The 20,147-nt window shown below is 38.0% G+C and overlaps 1 protein-coding gene across 2 annotated transcripts in view; it reads left to right on the plus strand.

The window, feature by feature from the left end:
- ADCY8 (adenylate cyclase 8) overlaps window positions 1–20,147 on the plus strand; it is a 125,374-nt gene that overhangs the window by 64,930 nt on the left and 40,297 nt on the right. The window contains exons 6-8 of one of the 2 annotated variants that reach the window (XM_032698162.1): window positions 9,147–9,305; window positions 13,292–13,562; window positions 19,443–19,640. In XM_032698162.1, coding sequence (XP_032554053.1) covers window positions 9,147–9,305; window positions 13,292–13,562; window positions 19,443–19,640 — 628 coding nt within the window. The remainder of the gene's footprint in view (window positions 1–9,146; window positions 9,306–13,291; window positions 13,563–19,442; window positions 19,641–20,147) is intronic. The other variant, XM_032698171.1, reaches the window with a different exon arrangement.

The following is a 20,147-nucleotide window of genomic DNA, read 5'->3' on the forward strand; positions in this document are numbered from 1 at the left end:
AGGGATTAGAACAAGAATATCAAATCCATTCATTACACAACATGTAAAATAAATCTACATAGACAGGTTGTCTCACAAGGGACTTCTGAGTGTTTTCATTCAGCTTGCACCCATATATCTAAATTGTTAATTTATTGTTAATTGAGAGTCTACATCTTGATTTTATGCTCATATACTGAGGATCTAGACTTGAGTCTTGCAGCTCCACTTCTCTCTTTGAAAATGTCAGAACTCAACAGAATAATCCAAGAAAGGTTATGATTTTCTCTGTAATGATTTTTTTGCATCACTGTACCTTGTTAAAAATCTTACAAAAGAAAAGCTATTATTGTTATTCTATTCTGTCTTCTTGTACTTTGCTCCCTTAACGGTTGAGAACAATTGAAAGACAACTTTCAACCATGGGAAGGTTCCATGAAATCTGATATTTACTCCAAAGTAAGGCAGCTTTGCTCCATCACATTTGAGCATGAGCAAAAATCCTAACTCCATCTGTCTTGCAAAACCCAACATCCTCTAAATTCTCATTAGCTTCAACTGGAATTGCAAATTAAAATAAAAATAATAAACTCTTCATGAGGGGTTCATTTGTTTAGCTGGTTCTAATACCTTTTCACATGCAGCACAACTCTCCTTGTGTTTAATTTTATTGTATTAATGCCTATCTGTACTGACAGCTGATAGAAATGAGATACTAGTGGAATGTTTAGTCATCAGATGATAATGTTTCATTTTCACAGTTATCACCCAAGCTAAGTGGGTGTCAGAGATAACACCACCTTCTCAAATGTCCTTATTCCTAAAATCTCTGTGACTGAGAGGAGAAGAGGGAGGTATGTTCTGTGAGGCTCAACTCCTCAAGGACTCGCCCTCACAGTATAAAAAGGGAAATCGCACAATACCTATAACAGTGGAAATTCAAACAAACCTTTGTACTGGTATATTTGATTGGTAAATCAAGGAGTCCTGAGTGGTTTCATTTGTTGGATTATTTCCCACTAAAATACCAGCTCAAAGAGTAATTATTATGACAGAATAAATAGTCCCAGCATGCAATATAAGCTAAACTCCAGAAATTAGATAACAGCTTGTCTTCATTAAAAGTCTGTAATTATCTACTAATATTAAGATGTATTCATGAGAGAGGGAAATAAAGGAAAACTGGAAAAAAAATCAAACCAAATCCCACAACCAAAAATATCTCAAGACACCACAATTATTTCAGATGATCTCACTGACTGACCTGCAGGTTTCCTACCCCTTAGCATGAAAAAGCTGCTTTTAACTTCATCTGTTGAGTATTAACAAAAATCATGAAGTAATCAATGATTGTTAAAAGAGTTACTCAGGCAGTAAAATAGCCAGAAATTGTTTTCATGTTCCATTATTAGTAAATCATTATTTAATTATATAATTATATAATGATACAATTGATCCAGTTCTGGATTCCTTCCACAGATTATTTCTTCTATAATGTACAAGGCTCTGCCATGACACAACAAAGTCTGATTCCCAGAAGAGAGAATAAGTCTTCACAAAACCAAAACCTAATGCTTACCTTCATTTCTGTGTGGTGGTGGAAAGGGACATTGCAAGATATTCACAAGTTCAGCCTTCACTTTTCAGACAGTTCTCAGAGTGAATTGGTTTCACACCAGACTTGATCATATTGTCACCTCCCCGTGTCTGTTTCAGCCACTGACTGAATGAAAAGAGCATGAGGACAGTTTGTCTTTCCCTGTTTTTTCTGTTGGATGTCTATGTGAACTGAACCAGGTAGAGATGAATAGGTTTATGTACTTCTGGGACCACTTTCCTTTGAATGTGCCACCAAATACCATCAAAGCTATATTTGCAAAATAGCATAGAAGTATATATATTTTTATAACATGGTTTTCAAATGAAAAAGAAGAATTCTAATAATACTGTGTGTGGTCTCTTGTAATATACTATTTTCCTGCCTCTCAGAGCAGACTGACATAAGAAACAGGACTGTAGCAGTACTTTAACTCTGCCCATGTTGCTATAGCATCTGTCTGAACTCAGAGCAAGTCAGTTATATTAGTGATAAATCTGATGATATGAAACTTCTCTAGATAGTAGTTTCTGCTGACACTGGATTCCAGCTTTAATTCCAAGTTAAACTCACCCTGGAGCTATTTTAAACTGGCTTCTTGGGATAGTATCTCCCTTAAATTGTAAATTCAACCTGTCTAAAGTTCCCCTACAAAGTGTTGCATCCCATAAATCATATTACCTGAGCTGTATTCTTTAAAGTGTTCAGTGGTTTAGTGCATCCTGCTATGTAGTTTTTTAAAAATAATGGATATCTCCTTCACAAGCATGACAAAGTTCCCAGAGTCCTACTGAGAAGGTTATTTAACTCAGTTCACCTACTACCCTCTCATGTCAGCACCAAAAAGCATTTTAGTTCATTTAGGAAAATTCCACAATTCTGTTGAGTCAAACCAAAAAGTTCTCGATGTAACTGAACCTTATGATCATAGGACAGTTCAGTTTGGAGAGGGCATCAGAAGTTCACCCTTCTGCTCAAAGCAGGGTCAGCTAAGACCCTTATTTATTTCAAGCAGAATACATAGACCTTCCTATTACATCTGCATGAGGATAATAGCAACTATGACTTGATGGGTGAATTAAACAGACCCAGGGAGTGTTTGCTGTGACTAAGAAAAAGTGGAACAGACTAGCCAACTCCATTTTTCTGAAATCTTTTTGCTTCCAAAACCAGGCAGTTGCATCCCAACTATCTACTGGAAATGGTCTTCATCACGTGCAAAGTGTTGAATCCGGAAACAGGTTGTGAGAGAGTTTGTTGACCAGGAAAGAAACATTCTGGGGCTGATTTAAGTATCTTGAAACATAGACAGAACCTTGCACAGTTAGACTGGTCAGCACAAACATAGCCAGTGCATCATTTTCTGAACCTACCAAGTGTGAATTCCAGGGCATTCAGATTTTTGACAGCCACAGAAGAGGCTGAAAATCAGATTTCTGGCTTTTGACTCATCTTTTACATTAGAAAAATCTCTGATTAACAACACAAAAATCAAATACCTATCAAAGAATCATGACCAGAAGGAAATGCCAAGATCCAACTAAAATCAATTACTTTTTTTTATCACTTTCTGGACTAAAATTAGATGAATGGCATGAATAGCATCAGTCACGGTTACCTCATCCTGGATAAGATGTCAAACCGCTTGTGAACTAAACAGGGCTGCTTTATAGATCATCAATAATGCATCTTCATGCATGCACTTTGTCAAAGTACTTGCAGAGAGCTGTAAAGTAGTTGAAACAAATACATTTTTTTTAATTAGAAGTTTCACTGACAGTTGAATAAATTTAAGAGAGAGAACTAAAAGATGTGGAACACCTGAGCTTATGCAAAATGAACTCTGTTCATTTTTTCAGTATCTAGTACATGCTATTATTTATGAGAAGCTTTTTCTGAATGAATTAGAGCTACCACTATTGATGAAGGTGATCCGAGCTTTATTATCTCAAAGGTTTTAAGTGCTTTTTTCCTATAGTTATATATAAACGAGACCTCCTAAACTAGGTGGTAGTCTGGCCATTAGGGAGTTGGATCTGACCATGATGAAGTCTCCTTCTTTACATAATTCAGAAATCTGTTTTACCCCATACCACTCTGAATTTTAAAGAAAAAAAATACTTATAATTCCATAGTTTTTTACATATTAATCAATCCACTCACATTTAAACTGCAACCACTTATTCTTTATTCAGTTTAATACCTTACAACAAAAGGTTAACTGTTGTTTCCACACTTTTTCAACAGCTCTGCTCTTTCTTACGTTGCAAATAATAAAGTAATATGAGCCACACTAGATCAGTCTTGTGCTTTGATTCAATCCTGGACAAGGTTTTTTAAATATATCTCAGACTGCCTTTGGTTCCATTCAGGCAGGTCCCCTCATGCAATTAGTTTCCTATATATCAGCATGAGAGCACATTGCTGTGCAGGACGAGTCAGAGGAGGACCCAAAGACAGGGCCCTGCAGCCTCACCAGCACTGCAGCAGAGAAACAGAATGTCCCTCAACCAAAGACTGCAGGCAGGGAGCCAAATCCACAGTCAGGTGATGAAGAGCTGAGATCTAATATCACCTGAGCAGCACACAGAACGAGTTGCTGTGAAACTGTGGAAGACAACGGAAAAGGCAAGGGAGATAGGACCTTGATTGATGTCTATTAAACACTGATAGGCTTGGGACATTAACACCTCTCTAAGCCTATTTCACAGTTTGACCACCATCTTGGTAAAGAAATGTTTCCTAATGTCCAGGTTGAACCTCCACTGATGCAGTTTTGGACCATTCCCATGTATTCTATCACTGGATTCTAGTGAGAAACATTCAGCACCTCCCTCTCCCCTTCCCCTCCTCAGAAAGCTGTAGAGAGCAATGAGATCCCCCCTCAGGGTCCTGTTCTCCAAACTAGACAAACCCAGAGCCCTCAGCCGCTCCTCACAGGATGTACCTTCCAGCCCTATGACCAGCTTTGTTGTGCTCCTTGGGAGGCATTCAAGGGCCTTCACATCCTTCTTAACAGGTGGGTCCCAGCACTGCACAGAGGGCTCTAGGTGAGGCCACACCAACACTGAACACAGTGGGATAATCCTTTCTTTTGTCCAGCTGGTCATGCTGGATGGGGTTTGCCCTCTGGGCTGCTAGGGCACACTGCTGGCTCCTGTTCAGCTGCTGCCCAGATCCCTTTCTGCAGGGCTGATCTGCAGTCACTGCTCTCCCAGTTTGCATTCACGCCCAGTGTTACTCCATCAGGCATTTGGACTTGCTAAATTCCATACCATTGATGATTGCCCAGTGCTAGTATTTGTCCAATGTTAAATACTTATGTTTATTGGCAATTAAATGCTTTATTACTTAAAACATAAATTGGTAAAATAGAGTGTGTGTCTATATATGCATAGGGAAAGATTACATAAATACATGCTATTAAAACATTTTATTACTCAAGGCCATACAACAGGTGAAAATCGGCAAGGCAGTTGGGGTTGATGGAATTCCACCTGAAGTCTGGAAACATGGGGGCCTTGCACTCCACACCAAATTTCACGAGTTTGTGGTGTGCTGTTGGGAGCTCGGTGAACTACCATCAGACCTTCGAGATGCTGTCATCATCACTTTGTATAAGAAGAAAGGTATTAAATCAGATTGCTCAAACTATCGTGGTATTACTCTGCTCTCCATTGCTGGCAAAATCCTGGCAAGAATATTCTTGAACAGACTAATACCCACTATAGCAGAAGGAATTCTACCTGAAAGTCAGTGTGGTTTCAGAGCCAACAGGAGCACCACAGACATGGTATTTGTCCTCAGACAACTGCAAGAGAAGTGTAGGGAACAGAACAGAGGTCTCTATGTAACCTTTGTCGACCTCACCAAGGCTTTTGATACTGTGAGCAGAAAAGGTCTCTGGCAGATTTTGGAACGTTCAGGTTGTCCCCCCAAGTTCCTTAAAATGATCATCTCACTCCATGAGGATCAGCACGGCCGAGTCAGGTATGGCAACACACTTTCTGAGCCCTTTTTAATTAAGAATGGTGTGAAACAAGGCTGCGTTCTCGCTCCTACCCTATTCACCGTCTTCTTTAGCATGATGCTCCAAAGGGCCACAGCAGACCTCGATGATCAGGACGGTATCTACATTTGATACCGTACTGATGGAAGTCTATTCAATCTAAGGCGACTGAAGGCCCACACCAAGACCTTAAACTACCTTGTCCAGGAACTGCTTTATGCTGATGACGCTGCCCTTGTTGCCCACACAGAAGCAGCCCTGCAGCGTTTAACATCCTGCTTTGCAGATGCTGCTGAGCTCTTTGGGCTGGAAGTCAGCTTAAAGAAGACAGAGGTCCTCCATCAACCTGCACCTCAGGAAGTCCCCCATCATCCCCACATCACCGTTGGCCAATCAGAGCTCAAATCAGTCCAACAGTTTAATTACCTTGGTAGCCTCATCTCCTCAGATGGTAAGATCGACGGAGAGATAGACAACAGGTTAGCTAAGGCATATAGTGCTTTTGGAAAACTCCACAAAAGAGTATGGCGTAATAAACACTTGAAGAAAAGCACCAAGATCAGTGTTTACAAAGCCATAGTGTTGTCTACTCTCTTATATGGTTCCGAATCATGGGTCATCTACCGCCACCACCTGCGTCTCCTAGAACGCTTCCATCAGCGCTGCCTCCGTACAATCCTTAACATCCGCTGGTCAGATTATGTGACCAATACATCTGTACTAGAGCAAGCAGCTGTCACTAGTATTGAGGCCATGTTACTGAGAACGCAGCTGCGATGGGCAGGGCACGTCTCAAGGATGAAGGACCACCGCCTCCCTAAGATCCTGCTCTATGGTGAACTTGCCACTGGCTGCCGCGTGAGAGGAACCCCGAAGAAAAGATACAAGGACTTCCTGAAACAACATCTCAGCCTTGACCATATTGATCACCATAACTGGTCTACTCTGACCTCAAATCGAGAGGCCTGGAGACACACCATCTATAACGCAGCTGTCTCCTTTGAGAACACACGCAGGATCACTCTCGAGGAAAAAAGGCAACGCAGAAAGAACCGTGTCTTGCAGATTACACCATCTAAGGAGTCTTTCTGCTGTGCCTTTTGCAATCAGATATGTCTGTCACGTATTGGCCTCATAAGCCACCAGCGTGCCTGCAGCAAATGTGGATAGTGCCTTCCCAAATCTTCGTTCGCGAAGCCCAGCCATGATGATGATGATGATGATGAAAACATTTTATTAAACGTAAGGTCCTTTTATTGAGTGCGTTTTTCAATGAAAAGCTTCTTGCTCAATTCCCACAGATACAGTTAGCTTTTATTTCAAGATAAGGAAATCAGACATAAAACAAGAAATAATTATCTTAGTCTGAACAAAAGAAAAAGGCAGGTTGGGGAAATAATCATGTAGGGAGTTGTGTGATAATTCCTCTGACAGTTATGAGTGTTAGTTTAGGTATTTTTGTACAATACAAAAATTCTTCAAAACAGATTGCAAATTACAGTGGTCTCACTTATCTTAGCTGTTCTTACAACACTTAAAGTGTTTCAGTGTGGAGGAGTTGTTCCACAACCCATCTTCCAGAGACAGGTGTTTATTTCTTTGATTTTGATATTTCATCCCTCTAGTTTGCAAAGCAATAAAGAAATTTGTAAATGAATATTATGAACTCAAAGTATTAGAACACAGATAAATTCCATCTCAAGGCTTCTTTTTTATTATTTTATGGTCAACTTTTAAAAATCTTCTTTTAGATATCTGAAATACGTGGACTTCCTGATAAAATGAATGGATCTTGTTGTAGGCACACAAATGCACTGGGACTTATCATATACCTGCCTTTCTCCAAGCTTTCATAATATTCAGGAAAGGGAAATAAGGATGAATTTCTTATTTTCAATTCTTCACAGTTTTATACAACTTGTTTCTCTCCATTTTAGAACTCTTCTTTCTTGTTTATTTTTTTTCCCCTTACAAACTGAACTGATGCTCCATTGCAACAATGAAAGGCCAAATATTGAATGCAGTAAGCAATTTACCCTTTTCTCCTCTAGAGAAAATCTATCAAGGTCATGACTGAGGCATCTGAAGCAGTGGCAGTTAGCTTCAGAGTTGTGAAATAGAGCTATTTATTCTTTGTCTGCTCTGTGGTGTGATCTTGCTGTGCTTCTGTTGACTTCAGTGACCACAGAACTGAGAGTCTCTACAGAGAAACAGCAGCTTTGTTTGTAGAGCAACAGTAGCAGCATGATTTTATTATCCTCAGTACACTCTTCAAATATTAATGAACATGAGCTCTAACACTATTTCTGGTGCAAATAATTATTGCCACACAGACAGAATTGGAAAGGTGGTGTTTTTGTCATCCCAGTGGATACAGATCAATTATTTTAGTTGTGAACTTCCCAAGGTGATAGAATCACAGAATCACTAAGGTTGGAAAAGACCTCTGGGATCATCAAGTCCAACCTTCAACCCAATACCACCATGCACACTAAATCCTATTACAAAATACCTACTCGTTCTTTGAACACTTCCAGGGATGGTTATTCCACCACTTCCCTGAGAAGCTTGTTCCAATGCTGAACCCTCTTTCAGGGAAGAATTTTTTCCCAATACCCAACCTGAACCTTCCCTTGCACACCTTGAGGCCACTTCCCCTTCGCTAGTTCCCTGGGAGAAGAGGCAGACTCCAAAGAGCCCAACCGTTGTTGTCGAGCCCCAACATTAACCTGACGGTGTCTGTCACTGATGTGCTGAAGTATCTCAATACTGATTTGGAAGAAATATTCCTGGGTCTAAGACACCAATTAAGGTGCCTGTGGCTGTGTGCAATATCTGTGATCTCATATCAGAAGAGGAAGATACTATTTTAACACAGTAACATTCCCTTTATAATCAACAGACATATTAGTTAAAAACAGTGCTGTGACAAAGTCCCTCTTCTGAGACTGTGAACAAATATACCCACATGTGTTTACTTTTGAGAGGTGAAATGGTCTTTGCCATCACAGAGAATGGAAGAAACTGATTTTAAGCTTACACGGTTATCACGACAAATCTACTAAAAATAATTAAACTTTGCAAAAAAATAACTCTGGAAAATTCCAATCAATAAAATAACATTTTTGAAAATTTGAAAATAATTCAAAAACTACAGTAGATAATAAAAACATACACAGGTTTGATGAAAACAGTTTTCATACTGTTCCTGAATTGTTTTTTATAATTCCAAGCTAAAGGAGTCAATAAGTCCAACAAAATACTTTCACTCAGGCATGTTTTTCTCTCCCTATCTTTCTCGTTCTATCTGACCAGGATAATAAGTGTGCCACTGAGCCATTCATGCAATTAAGTTCTTAATGATAAACTGGCTTTTAGAGCCATTTTATCACTACCTGTACTTTGCTACCTAGAAATTTATCTCTTCATTTTGCAGGCTAGGCTGCACTTTACAACAAATTGACATCATTTTACATCATATCCTTTTCTAAAAGATAGGGAAAACTGTGGCTTATACTCTCATATGGTCTTTTTTCTTTCTTTTTGTGTTTTGTTAAACAGATATGTAAGGTCGAGAACGAAGCACGACATTGACATGAGAATAGGGATACACTCGGGATCGGTTCTGTGTGGAGTGCTGGGCCTGCGGAAGTGGCAGTTTGATGTCTGGTCATGGGACGTGGATATCGCAAACAAACTCGAGTCAGGTGGAATTCCTGGGTAAGACAAGGTGTATTTCCCACAGTCAGAAAACATTGCCAACACATTACACTGTTAACCTTGCCAACAGATTAACTATCTTACATTATTTCATCAACTATGACCTATAATCAAAAAAGGTAGAAATGGTCAGCTTGCAGAGGCATTTGGAAAGACAGGACAAAAATATTTATTTTTCTTTGCCAACCTTGATTTTCTTAAAAAGATCAATTTTTGTTTTCAGCCCATATAGTACTCAGAGGTAGCCCAAATTTCCCAGTTAGGTGTTGACCATGAGGTTTTCCAGGATTCATTCTCTCATCCTTTGCATTCAAATGATATTATGAGGCACAAGGCTATAATTTCTTTTATCTCATAATGCACAAACTGTGTGAAGAATTATGTGTTCATAGGTCAATAGGATAGTAACAAGTTATTATGAACAGCAGGCTTTCCAGGTAGTCTTTTATATAATTTCATGCTTTAGTAGATGTTTTGAGACATTTTTCTCAACCTGTCTGTATGTGAAAATGTATGATTTTCCATTGAGCTGCCTGGTTTTTCTGTGTCTGAGTGTCTGATGCAGATGATTCACCTGGAAGTTGAATGTATTTCTGCCTGACATGGTCTATATATCACACTAGTTTGGAAGGTGCAAATCCTAAATCTGAAGCAATAGTAGTGATTGCAGAAACCTTCTGTTCGTTTTCAGTTCCACCTTCCATTGATGAAAAATGTAGAAAAATATCACCTATACAATTCAATTTTTAGCCATGGAATTTAGAGGTAATAGCAGCAAACAGTTTTATGTGAAAAAAGTCTAAGTGATGCTGTCACCTTGAATGACAGAGATTTTAAGTCATCAAAACTGAGTCATGTGCTCTACTCCCTACACACACATCAGGATCTGTCAGAGCTGTCATGTTCCCAGGAAGTTGGAAGGAAATTTGCTTCATATTTTGCAAATGCAGGCCCTTTCCACAGTTCTATATAGTAAACCTTTACATTGATATATATTCTTGGAATCAGCAGAAAATGAAACACTGCATGTTCTGAGAACAACTTCTGTACTCTGCATATGCCACCGGTGATAAAATTTCCAAAAAAAATTTCATTGCCTGCTGCTTATCCCACTTGGTAGCCCTGGATGACTAAGGTGCTGCTTTGTTAACATGAGCAGAAAAATCATCTAAGTTTCACTATCTGTACCAGAGAAAAGCATAGGCTGTTGCTGTTAATGTGTGCAAGTTGTATGGCTATTAATGAATAACCCAGAAAATGCACAATCTTGCTGTAGATAAGATGCCTGGCTGGGTTTCATTCTATCACAGTAGAGTGATTTCCACTCCTGGGTATCAGTGTGTCAGCACAACAAAGCCTGTATGTGACAGCAATCCACGAAGTCCCTTAGAATAGTGGTTTACATCGGAGTTTCCTAGTGCATAGAGCACTTAAGTTCTTTTCAGCCTCTCCTTACTTCTTTCTGCTGCCAGCATTCAAATCCCCCTGCTTGCCATAATACCAAGGTCATTCCCATTCCCAGAGCTGCTTCACCAGAAACACTTCCCTGGGAGCCCGATCTTGCTCCCAAGTTGTGAAACAAGAGTAAAGATGAACCACAGTTCTTTCCTCAGGGCATAGTCCACGGAGGCAGCTCAGGATGGGGAAGCTCCTTCCACTGAGTCTGGGAGCATGAAAGAAGGGGCTCAGCTCTTTCCCTCAATGGCTGCATGTCACCCTGAGACCTCCTGGGTATGGGTGATGTGGGGAGAGATTGCCCCTGAGTGAAGCAGCATAAGCCAGCAGCCCAGCTACCATGGGAGAAGGCAATTATGAGCACTGAAAAAAAGCGGTCATTTCTGTTTTTCTAAGAGGAAAAAAAAAGTGTCCACAGCACCTGAGAAGAAAACCATATAAGATCCTACAGTGTTATTTCAGTGACATTTTTCTACCACGATCCTGTCTTATGATAGTCTTTGCCTGGTGTATGGAGGTATTCATCTATGGTATTGAGTTACATAAAACCTAATAAATAATTTTCCAGGATATTTCAATGACGGGTATCATCTAACACTTTGGGCTTGATATGTTTTCCACAGTAGGACAGGCTATAATCTTTGACTTCAATACTCAGGTTCCCTGTGTACTGTATTTGTCTAAAATTAGAAAATGTCTGTCTGTTACACATTTTAAGTTTTTTTAAGCAAACAGTGCAAAAGGTGAAACCAGAAAATACTTTTTTAATCTACCAACTATTTATTAATATTTGGTCCATTTAAGGATATTGCATCAATACCTATCTCCACACTCTGTTTAACGCTGTTATCATTTCCATTAAAAAATCCATATTTCAGGGCTGTATAATATAACCCTTCCAAATTATATTAGTTGAAACTAAGCACAAAGATAGTCACCTTGGCAACTAATGTATCTCTTTCTTTTTCTTTCTTTTTTTTTTTTGCTTTGTTTTGTTTTGTTTTGTTTTGTTTTCTTTAATTTTATGTTAGTACTTTACTTAAATCAATTTAGTCTATTTGGATTTTTAAGAGTTAGGAAATTTTTTGTCTTTCTGAGAGGTGTTATACTCTGCCTTTAAAGTCCAGGCCAAAAGTTGCTTGTATTTGAGAAACATTTTTAGTGGATTTTATTGTAGTTTTACTGATATTTGACTACAAAATACTACTTATCTCTGTGGTCATTATAACAGCATGATTTCAGAGCAAGAAAGATGTACAAGATCTGGGAAAAACAAGGGAAGCTGAGACAGGTTAGAAATTGGCTGGGATACAAAATTTTGATCTTTTAACTGGATACTGATATTTAATGCTCCACATAAACACGGTTTGTTCCAAATTCTGACACTCCTGGCAGCTTCACACTGCTTAAAGACAATCAGCACTTTATTTTCTTAAAATACATGCACATCATACATGCACTTACAGACTATAGTCTTTTACTCTATCAATATGAATTTAACCCTGTAATAGCATCCTTTAAGTTCCAGAAGAAGTTCCCAAGGGGCATGCTAGCACCATTTCCTTCACAGGAGAGAAACCAAATTCTGGTGCCTCAGAAAAGCACCTCAGTATGTGTCATAAAGGAGCTGACTCTGAATTTTAGGAATCCATATGCAAGTCTGTATTTCAGAAAGTACCAAGCACACAAAGTTTAAAGAATGAGCCAGTTTAAAGGTCACTGCAACTATTTGTTTGAGTTAGATAAATGTCTAATGAGCAACTCTTACTGCATTTATGATGCAGCATTGTGAAGTTAACATGCCTGTCCCTGTTCATGTGCTTTAGAGGTGTCTACAATTTATCCTACATGTATGAACTTGAAGATTTCTCAAAAATAGAAACAAGAAAGCCCCCATCGGATTTAGTTGGAAGACATCCAAATTCCTATCATGTTGTTGCAAAATCTGAGCTCTTAAATTCAACTTCACTTTTACCAAAGCTTTTTGAGTTCATTGCTTAATCTCTTAACAGAAATTATTACCACACTTGTCTTTGTATAATTTCCCTATTTCCCTAATTTACCACAGGTGCAATCATATCACTAATTTCAATGCCTAAGCTACTTCAGGGAACAGAAGGAAATTAAAGAGCTTCATTGGTCTAATGCATACCATATATTTTTCTTTCACCGTATGAAGTGCCAATTTTTGTTTATTCTGAATACCATTCTGCTCAGGAAGGTCTCCCTTTAAAGAATTACTGTGAGTAAAGGTGTCAAGTATGAATGTCAAAGGGCTTTTCCCTGTGACAGGACTTTGTCCATTCATGAGATCCTATTGATATGAACATGTCTTCAGAGTACTTGCCCCCAAATGAAGTTCCTGGTTTTGAATACATTATTTTAATTTTCTTCATAGAAAACATGGTATATAATAGAATCCCTTCTATTTATCCATGATGTTAAACACTGCACAGAGTTCAAAAACTCCTTCTTACCTGTGTATACTAGAGCACAATCAGTATTTGCTACTCCTTATTTCACTTATGCAGGAGAATTCACATCTCCAAAGCCACTCTGGACTGCCTGAATGGGGATTACAAGGTTGAAGAAGGGCATGGCAAAGAGCGTAATGAATTCTTGAGGAAGCATAACATTGAGACTTATTTAATTAAACAACCTGAGGAGAGTCTATTGACTTTGCCTGAAGATATTGTGAAAGAGGCTGTCAGCTCCTCCGACAGGAGAAACAGTGGAGCTACGTTTACCGAAGGATCTTGGAGCCCTGAACTTCCATTTGATAACATAGTGGGAAAACAAAATGTAAGTCAAACTTCCTTTAATGTCATCAAGTATGAATGCATGTTCGAGTGTACTTTAATAATGGAGGCCTCAGAGGAGACAAATTCATCTTTAACTTTTATTCTAACACGTACTGTAAAAGCAGAGGATTAAACAAATTGTTTCAAGGCAATTCAATTGTTCCGAACTGGGGAAATGCCAGTGGGCCAGAGGTTTTGGGTTTGTTTTTCTTTTCTGACTAAAATTAAATACCACACAGCTTAGTTTTAATTCAACCAGTCCATGAAAAAGTAAATTAAAAACAAAGCTAATGTTACTAAACTAGCTGGGACATTCTAGTCAAAGTGTATATCTCATTGCATGGTTTCACTGCACTGTTCTCAAGTAAAGGGATGAGGGAAACGATGCTTTGCCAAAAGCATAGTATAAGTTATTAATATATGAGGGAAATAAAAAGATCTACCTTTAAAAAGCATCTTGTGAAAACAGGTTGTGCGTTTTTCCACTTTTTTTCACAAAAAACATTAAAACCTCATACTCTAAGACATAGTTAAGGTTCACTAACAGATGAATTAGTCTCTAATGTCATGAGTAGCTCAATAGAAATACGAGATAATAGCAACTGCTCTTGATCAGATCTTTTCCAAAAACACTGCATGGCTAATTGCTAGCACCCTGGCAACCAGAAATTCTTGTACACTAATAAAAATCATTTTATGAAGTCTGCTTGGTTAGAAGAATTAAAGATGAAAAGGTTAAAATGCCCTCAGACTCCACTCTTTTTCACTGCACTTGAAAGATCGACAACTCTTTATGAAGCAAGGCCAGCTGAATCTTTCTTCCATTTTCTTTGAGAGACTTGTAATGACATGATACATTCTTTCTTCTACTGCACAACCTTATTCCTACTTGTCTGAACTCTCTGTTGAACCTCAAGCATTGTCGTGTAGAGGTCTTGCTTTGTCAACTGTCTTCTGCTTCTTACAAATGTGCTCAGAAGTGATAAAATTTCACAATCAATCAGCCCATGGCAGTGTCTTCGTCTCTTCAAACTGAAATTGAGCATGGCATAGTTTATATAAAACACCTGTTTTATATATGTTCTGTACATCTGTGTATCTGCATGTATACTGCCATTTAGTACTCTCTGTATCTTGTTGACCTGTCTCTATATTCTCCTTTCATTAGTAATAGAGGTATGGGTGCATGCTGCTGTGAATATCTCCTGATCTCTCTCTATTTCTTCTTTTTTCCCTATAAGATATTCCAATTTCTGTAGTTCAAAAAAATCTATGTGGTGAAGGCTATCATTTCATTGATTGTTTTCTCATCTAAACATGACCTTGATGCTAACAAAGACAAGGAATGAAATAAAGTACTAGTGTTTTTATTCAATAATTGAACAACTCCTGAACAATACTAGTAAAAAGGCCACAAAAAAAAATTGAAATAGGCATAGCTAAACAGTTGCTTTAAAGCATATTTTTGTCTCATGGCAATAAACAACCCATTTTTAGAGCAGTTTCTCACTGTTTTTTAAGAACTTGGGTTTGTGTTGGAAATAGATGTAATTTTTTATAACACAGTTTTACAATAAGCTTTTTGGTGGAGATAGGATTTTAAAAATCTGCTATTCCATGTATGATTCAATTGTTATGTAATTTTCAATTTATAGATGAGAAAATAGAGAGTACTGCTCATAAATAATGTATTTCAGCTCAAAATTCAGATGATAGATTTAAATTATACTAGGATATAGTAGCTTTTTCCAGAGGTGTGTCAGTCTTGGACAGAATAAGCATTTAATAACATTAATTATGCAGCTTAAAGGTCACTGTCAGCAGCAGGCTTTGAGAATCCTAGTAGCAGCAACCCAACAATGAATCACTTCTGTGTGTTTGAATATTTGCCAATAGCATTTAAATTATTTCTTTACCCCATGTAAGTTACAGCAAATTTTGAGCAATGCTGATTACATGTATATAACTTTTAGCTGTAGTAATGTTAGGAAGCATGTGAAAAGGCAAAGTCTTTATTGAGTTCTCATACCAAACTCAGATTCATCCCAATCCATGCTCATTACCTCAAACTCATTTTCTATGAGCAACCTAAGTCAGTGTTGATATTGGAAAAGGGAACATTGAAGATGTGTTGATATGAGTAAGGGACAGAATAACCACTTTTTATGTAGGCAGCCACAGATATTAACAAAAAATACATCTGTCAACAGCACGTTTAGCACCATGTGCCCTGGTGAGGTGCCCTGGTGCTAATGGTGAGATAAGCCAAGAGTGCAAGTGTCTCCTCTAAAATTCAGACATGAGCAATATGGATGGATTTTTCTGTTATTGAAACAAGGGTCTGAGCATCTTTCTTAAAATAAGAAAGTTGGACAGAAGTTATTCTATGTCGAGTGAAGGCCTCCTACTCTAAAATGAATTAATTGTTGTTAAAGTTGGATTTCTTCTGTGCCTTACACAAAGAGTAGTTGAAAGCATAATACGATCAGTGCGGGTGGTGCTGGAGGCACCTGGTGGGCCTTGAATGATGTGAATTAAGAAAAAAAAAACATACGTAGAATGTCTTCTATAAGCATATTTTACTAGTGGTTGCAGTGAATCTTAACAGTTGTCACAAAAATTATACTAAAAGACTGCCAGAATGGCAGGCAAGTCTAAACAAAAGGGTGGCATTGAGAACAAAGGACCTGGATTTGTGTGCCTACTGACTGTCCCAGGTGTTGATCCCTCATACAGCTCAGCTCCTAAACATAAGGATTTCATGCCACTGGTGGTGCTCTAGGCAGCCTAAAATGATCTGCATGAAAAGGAGCCTATAAAAGACCCATAATCATCTGGACTATCAGTTAGAAGGCCAGGTAAGAGACTCTGATGTCTCAGGTAGTGCTGAATACCTGCGCTGAAACAAGCTGAGTAAGAGCTTGATTCAGCTTCTGAACTGCGGCTGCCTTTTGCAGCTTGAGATACTCCAGAGCACCCCAGCTGGTCCCCATCGGTAGCACATTGTGTTCCTAAGTCTTGTGCCACAGCTCCTGGCTCCTGACTGTTGTCCAGGGTATCCCAGGGCATCTCAGCTGACCACAGCATCTGGAGTGTATATTGGCAGTAACAGAAGTTTAGACAGTGAACACCTAGACACCTTCATTTAGGTGTCTTCCTTTTGAATTAAATCCTGTCTTTTTAGATGTGACCTTGTATTTTCTTATTCCCCTCCAAAACCTCGTGTTTGCAGTATGAAAAAAAAATAATACAAAACCTTCCTAGAGTTTTCTAAATGGCACTGATTAAAAATTTCCCTTCTTGTTGAGAGCAGGATGCTTGGACTTGTTGCAGGAAAACTTTGCAGGAAGGAAGTAAAATCTAATCTAAGCTGACACTTTAAAGTCTCTATAAAATACGTCTACTGTTGGAGTTTTATTATTTGTTTACTTTCATTCATCCTCTTTCAGTCTCAGATGCAAGCTTGGCTAGGTTTTTCCCTAATAGAACCTTGTGTTTGTTCCTGCATGATGAATGGTTATTGTCAGCATCAGGAAACTTCAAAAGCCCATTGTGGAATTCACAACTGTATCTTCCATACAGCTGTTCACAAAAGTGTAGGAGAGGTAATAGGAACAACCAATATTTCTCTATGTTGACATGACACAGTCTTAAAAGATGCACAGCAAAGAGGGGTATACAGACAAAAAATGCATTTAGAGCATATTCTTGAGACAATAATTTGCATGTTTTTTTTTCATTGTTGTTATTACTAATTACAGGGAAGCAATTTTCTTAAGTAGGTGTATGGGTACGAGGAATAGAAAACTCCATGAAACACAAATATGAATTTCCTTGTTATCTTCTGAAGATAAATGCAAATTCAGAATCTATTTTTGCACTAATACCACAGGCACCATAGACATAGTAGTGATATTATGTCATGTTCATCTACCATGATATCTAAAACACTTCATACAATCTGAAGACAAGTCTTCCTATCAATCAGATCTTAAAATATAATTTGAAGCAAAATGTAGTTGTTTACTAGGATGAACTGAGATTATTTTTCTCATGTAAGTAAAACACAATGCCCAGCTAAAACATTAGGGACCTTCTCCACCCTCGTTTCCAGTGGAGAAGTAGAACTATGAGCTAATTCTGAGGAATCAATGTACACAACAACATCTGATGTGATCTCCTCCTTTAACAGTGACTTCAGGCCCACTTGTGCCATTTCAGTCACTAAAAATTAATAACAACTTTTAGCTCATTTTAAAAGAGATAGGAGAACTTAAATTAAAATAGTGTGTAGTGTGTAATAATGTAGTATTTATCCATTTGACTCAACGGATTGTTTTCTCCAAGGTTAAGATATGGAGTCAGGCATATCTGAAACTTCAGTATGAGAAAAGTTTCCTTGGTACTGATTTTTTCTCCAAATGTTGATGATACTGATTTGCTAGACAGAAGAAGGGAAGATTTGAGTAGAGTGGTTTGCCAAACCTTCACAATTTAAGTCATTTTTTTATTAAGCAAACGGAAAAATTGTTTTTCACTTAAACAGAGAGAATATTTAAATCCTGCTGCCCTTTTCTGCCTTATTTTGGGGTCTTAAGCTACTGATGAAGAGATGGAACATGAGATACTATCTGTGACTACCTGTGACTATGGAGTCCATGGACTTGATTTTAGGACTGTAAGGATAGTTGCCACTTTGGATTTGGCAGTACCTGAGACCCTTCCTGTGTTTAAATATACTCTCCAAAATTCATCAGAATGTATCTGGGGAGGATGGTTTGAATATGAACAAGGGTAATCTCCCTGTAGCATTTGTATGACCCAAAAGAATTTGCTTTACTGGTTTATCTAGTGACAATACATCCTAAACTCCTGCTTCAACAACGCCCAATAGGAGGTACAGCTGAAGGTCTTTGTAGTAAGGACCTATGGAATAAATTTTCTCAAGCAAAAGTGTATTTCTTATCCATATTAATTCCGAAATGTCTTATGGTATCATGTATGAAGTTTTATATCTTTTCCATTCATTAACATTTCCTAACCATTGGGATTATCGCACCGGTAGAATTTATTTTCCTATTCAAGTGGGACAGAGCTGCTTCATGGTGGTTTGTGTCATGAAGTGATACCATGAAAACAGGAATGAGTTATTCCCTTTATGAAAACTAACTCTTTGCTGAAGGTGAAGCACCCTTCATACTATCTCTGTTAGAATTCCTTTGCGAAGCTATGCAAAAGTATTTTCTTTTTTTTTCTTTTGATTAGTCAATGAAGTACCAAAGGAATAATGCATTTGAGACAATATTTAAAATAATAATGTGAATTACAGTTAAATTAAATCATATAGCCTAACTGCAATCTAGATTGGCTGACATATACCAGTAGTGAAGAAGAACCTACTATTTGAAAACTCACACTGAAGTAATCAGAAATGTCACCTTCTTCACTCCTGACTAACTGATCTGTTCCTTAACTATACACATACAGCAACTCTAAGATAAGAAAAACCTCATTAATCCTGTTTTGTGACTTTTGTTTTCTGACTTTTGTTTTCTGTATTTTCCATTTCTATTTACTAAAATTGCTCCCCTTGTGCATGCTCTAATATTGAAATAGCTGTATTTGGAAAGGGGAATATAGTCCTAGTGCTCAGTGCAGCAGCAAACCTCCTAGTCTGTATTAAAGAAGGCATCAAAGTAATCCCCTTAATGTAATGTATGTGTTTAGTGGAACAGACTTATTATTTTACACTTCTGTAGATTTCATTGAATGAATTGCATGGAATGCTGTAATGGTTTGCAATGCAACATGATCTAAAACATTGCATTTTTAACCCAAGGGGACCAGCAGGTTTATTCTGTTTGCATGTGCTTTCCCCTAGACTCTGGCTGCCCTAACAAGAAATTCAATAAATCTGCTTCCAAACCATCTTGCACAAGCTTTGCATGTCCAGTCTGGGCCTGAGGAAATTAACAAGCGAATAGAGCACACCATCGACTTACGGAGTGGCGATAAATTGAGAAGAGAGCATATCAAGCCTTTTTCACTGATGTTTAAAGACTCCAGCCTGGAGCATAAGGTAGCTGGGTCTTGGTAGCTGCATTATTCACAACTCAAATTGTAATAAATGTTCACTGAAGCAGAGAAGCTGTAGGTTCTGGCTTGCACTGTTTGTTTTCTTGGTTTGGTTTTCTTTTTCATTTTGTTTCAGTTCTCAGAAGCTGGGATTGAGCTAGAGTTCATAATACATGGTGTCATGATACAGGTGTTATAATGCTGCAATGACTGCATTTCACTGTTGGAAAATAAGTCTACTGAGCAAACTTGCCTTCTGAACAACATCCATTTCCCGTGTTCCACTTGCTGTCGAGTATAAGCAGTTTTCTGTCAGATGACAGGTTACTTTGTCACTAACAGTGATTAAGCATGTTAATAAACTGACACTTCCATTAAAAAATATGTCTATATCTATATAGACATTTTCCTTTCATTTAGTCATAGAATCCCTCTGATATCCTCTAAACAGCTGCTTTGTTTTTTTCAAGTCAATACTAATTTTTCAACTCTTTGTTTTAAACATCCTTTT

Source organism: Chiroxiphia lanceolata, chromosome 1, assembly GCF_009829145.1.
Source record: "Chiroxiphia lanceolata isolate bChiLan1 chromosome 1, bChiLan1.pri, whole genome shotgun sequence".
NCBI lineage: Eukaryota > Metazoa > Chordata > Aves > Passeriformes > Pipridae > Chiroxiphia > Chiroxiphia lanceolata.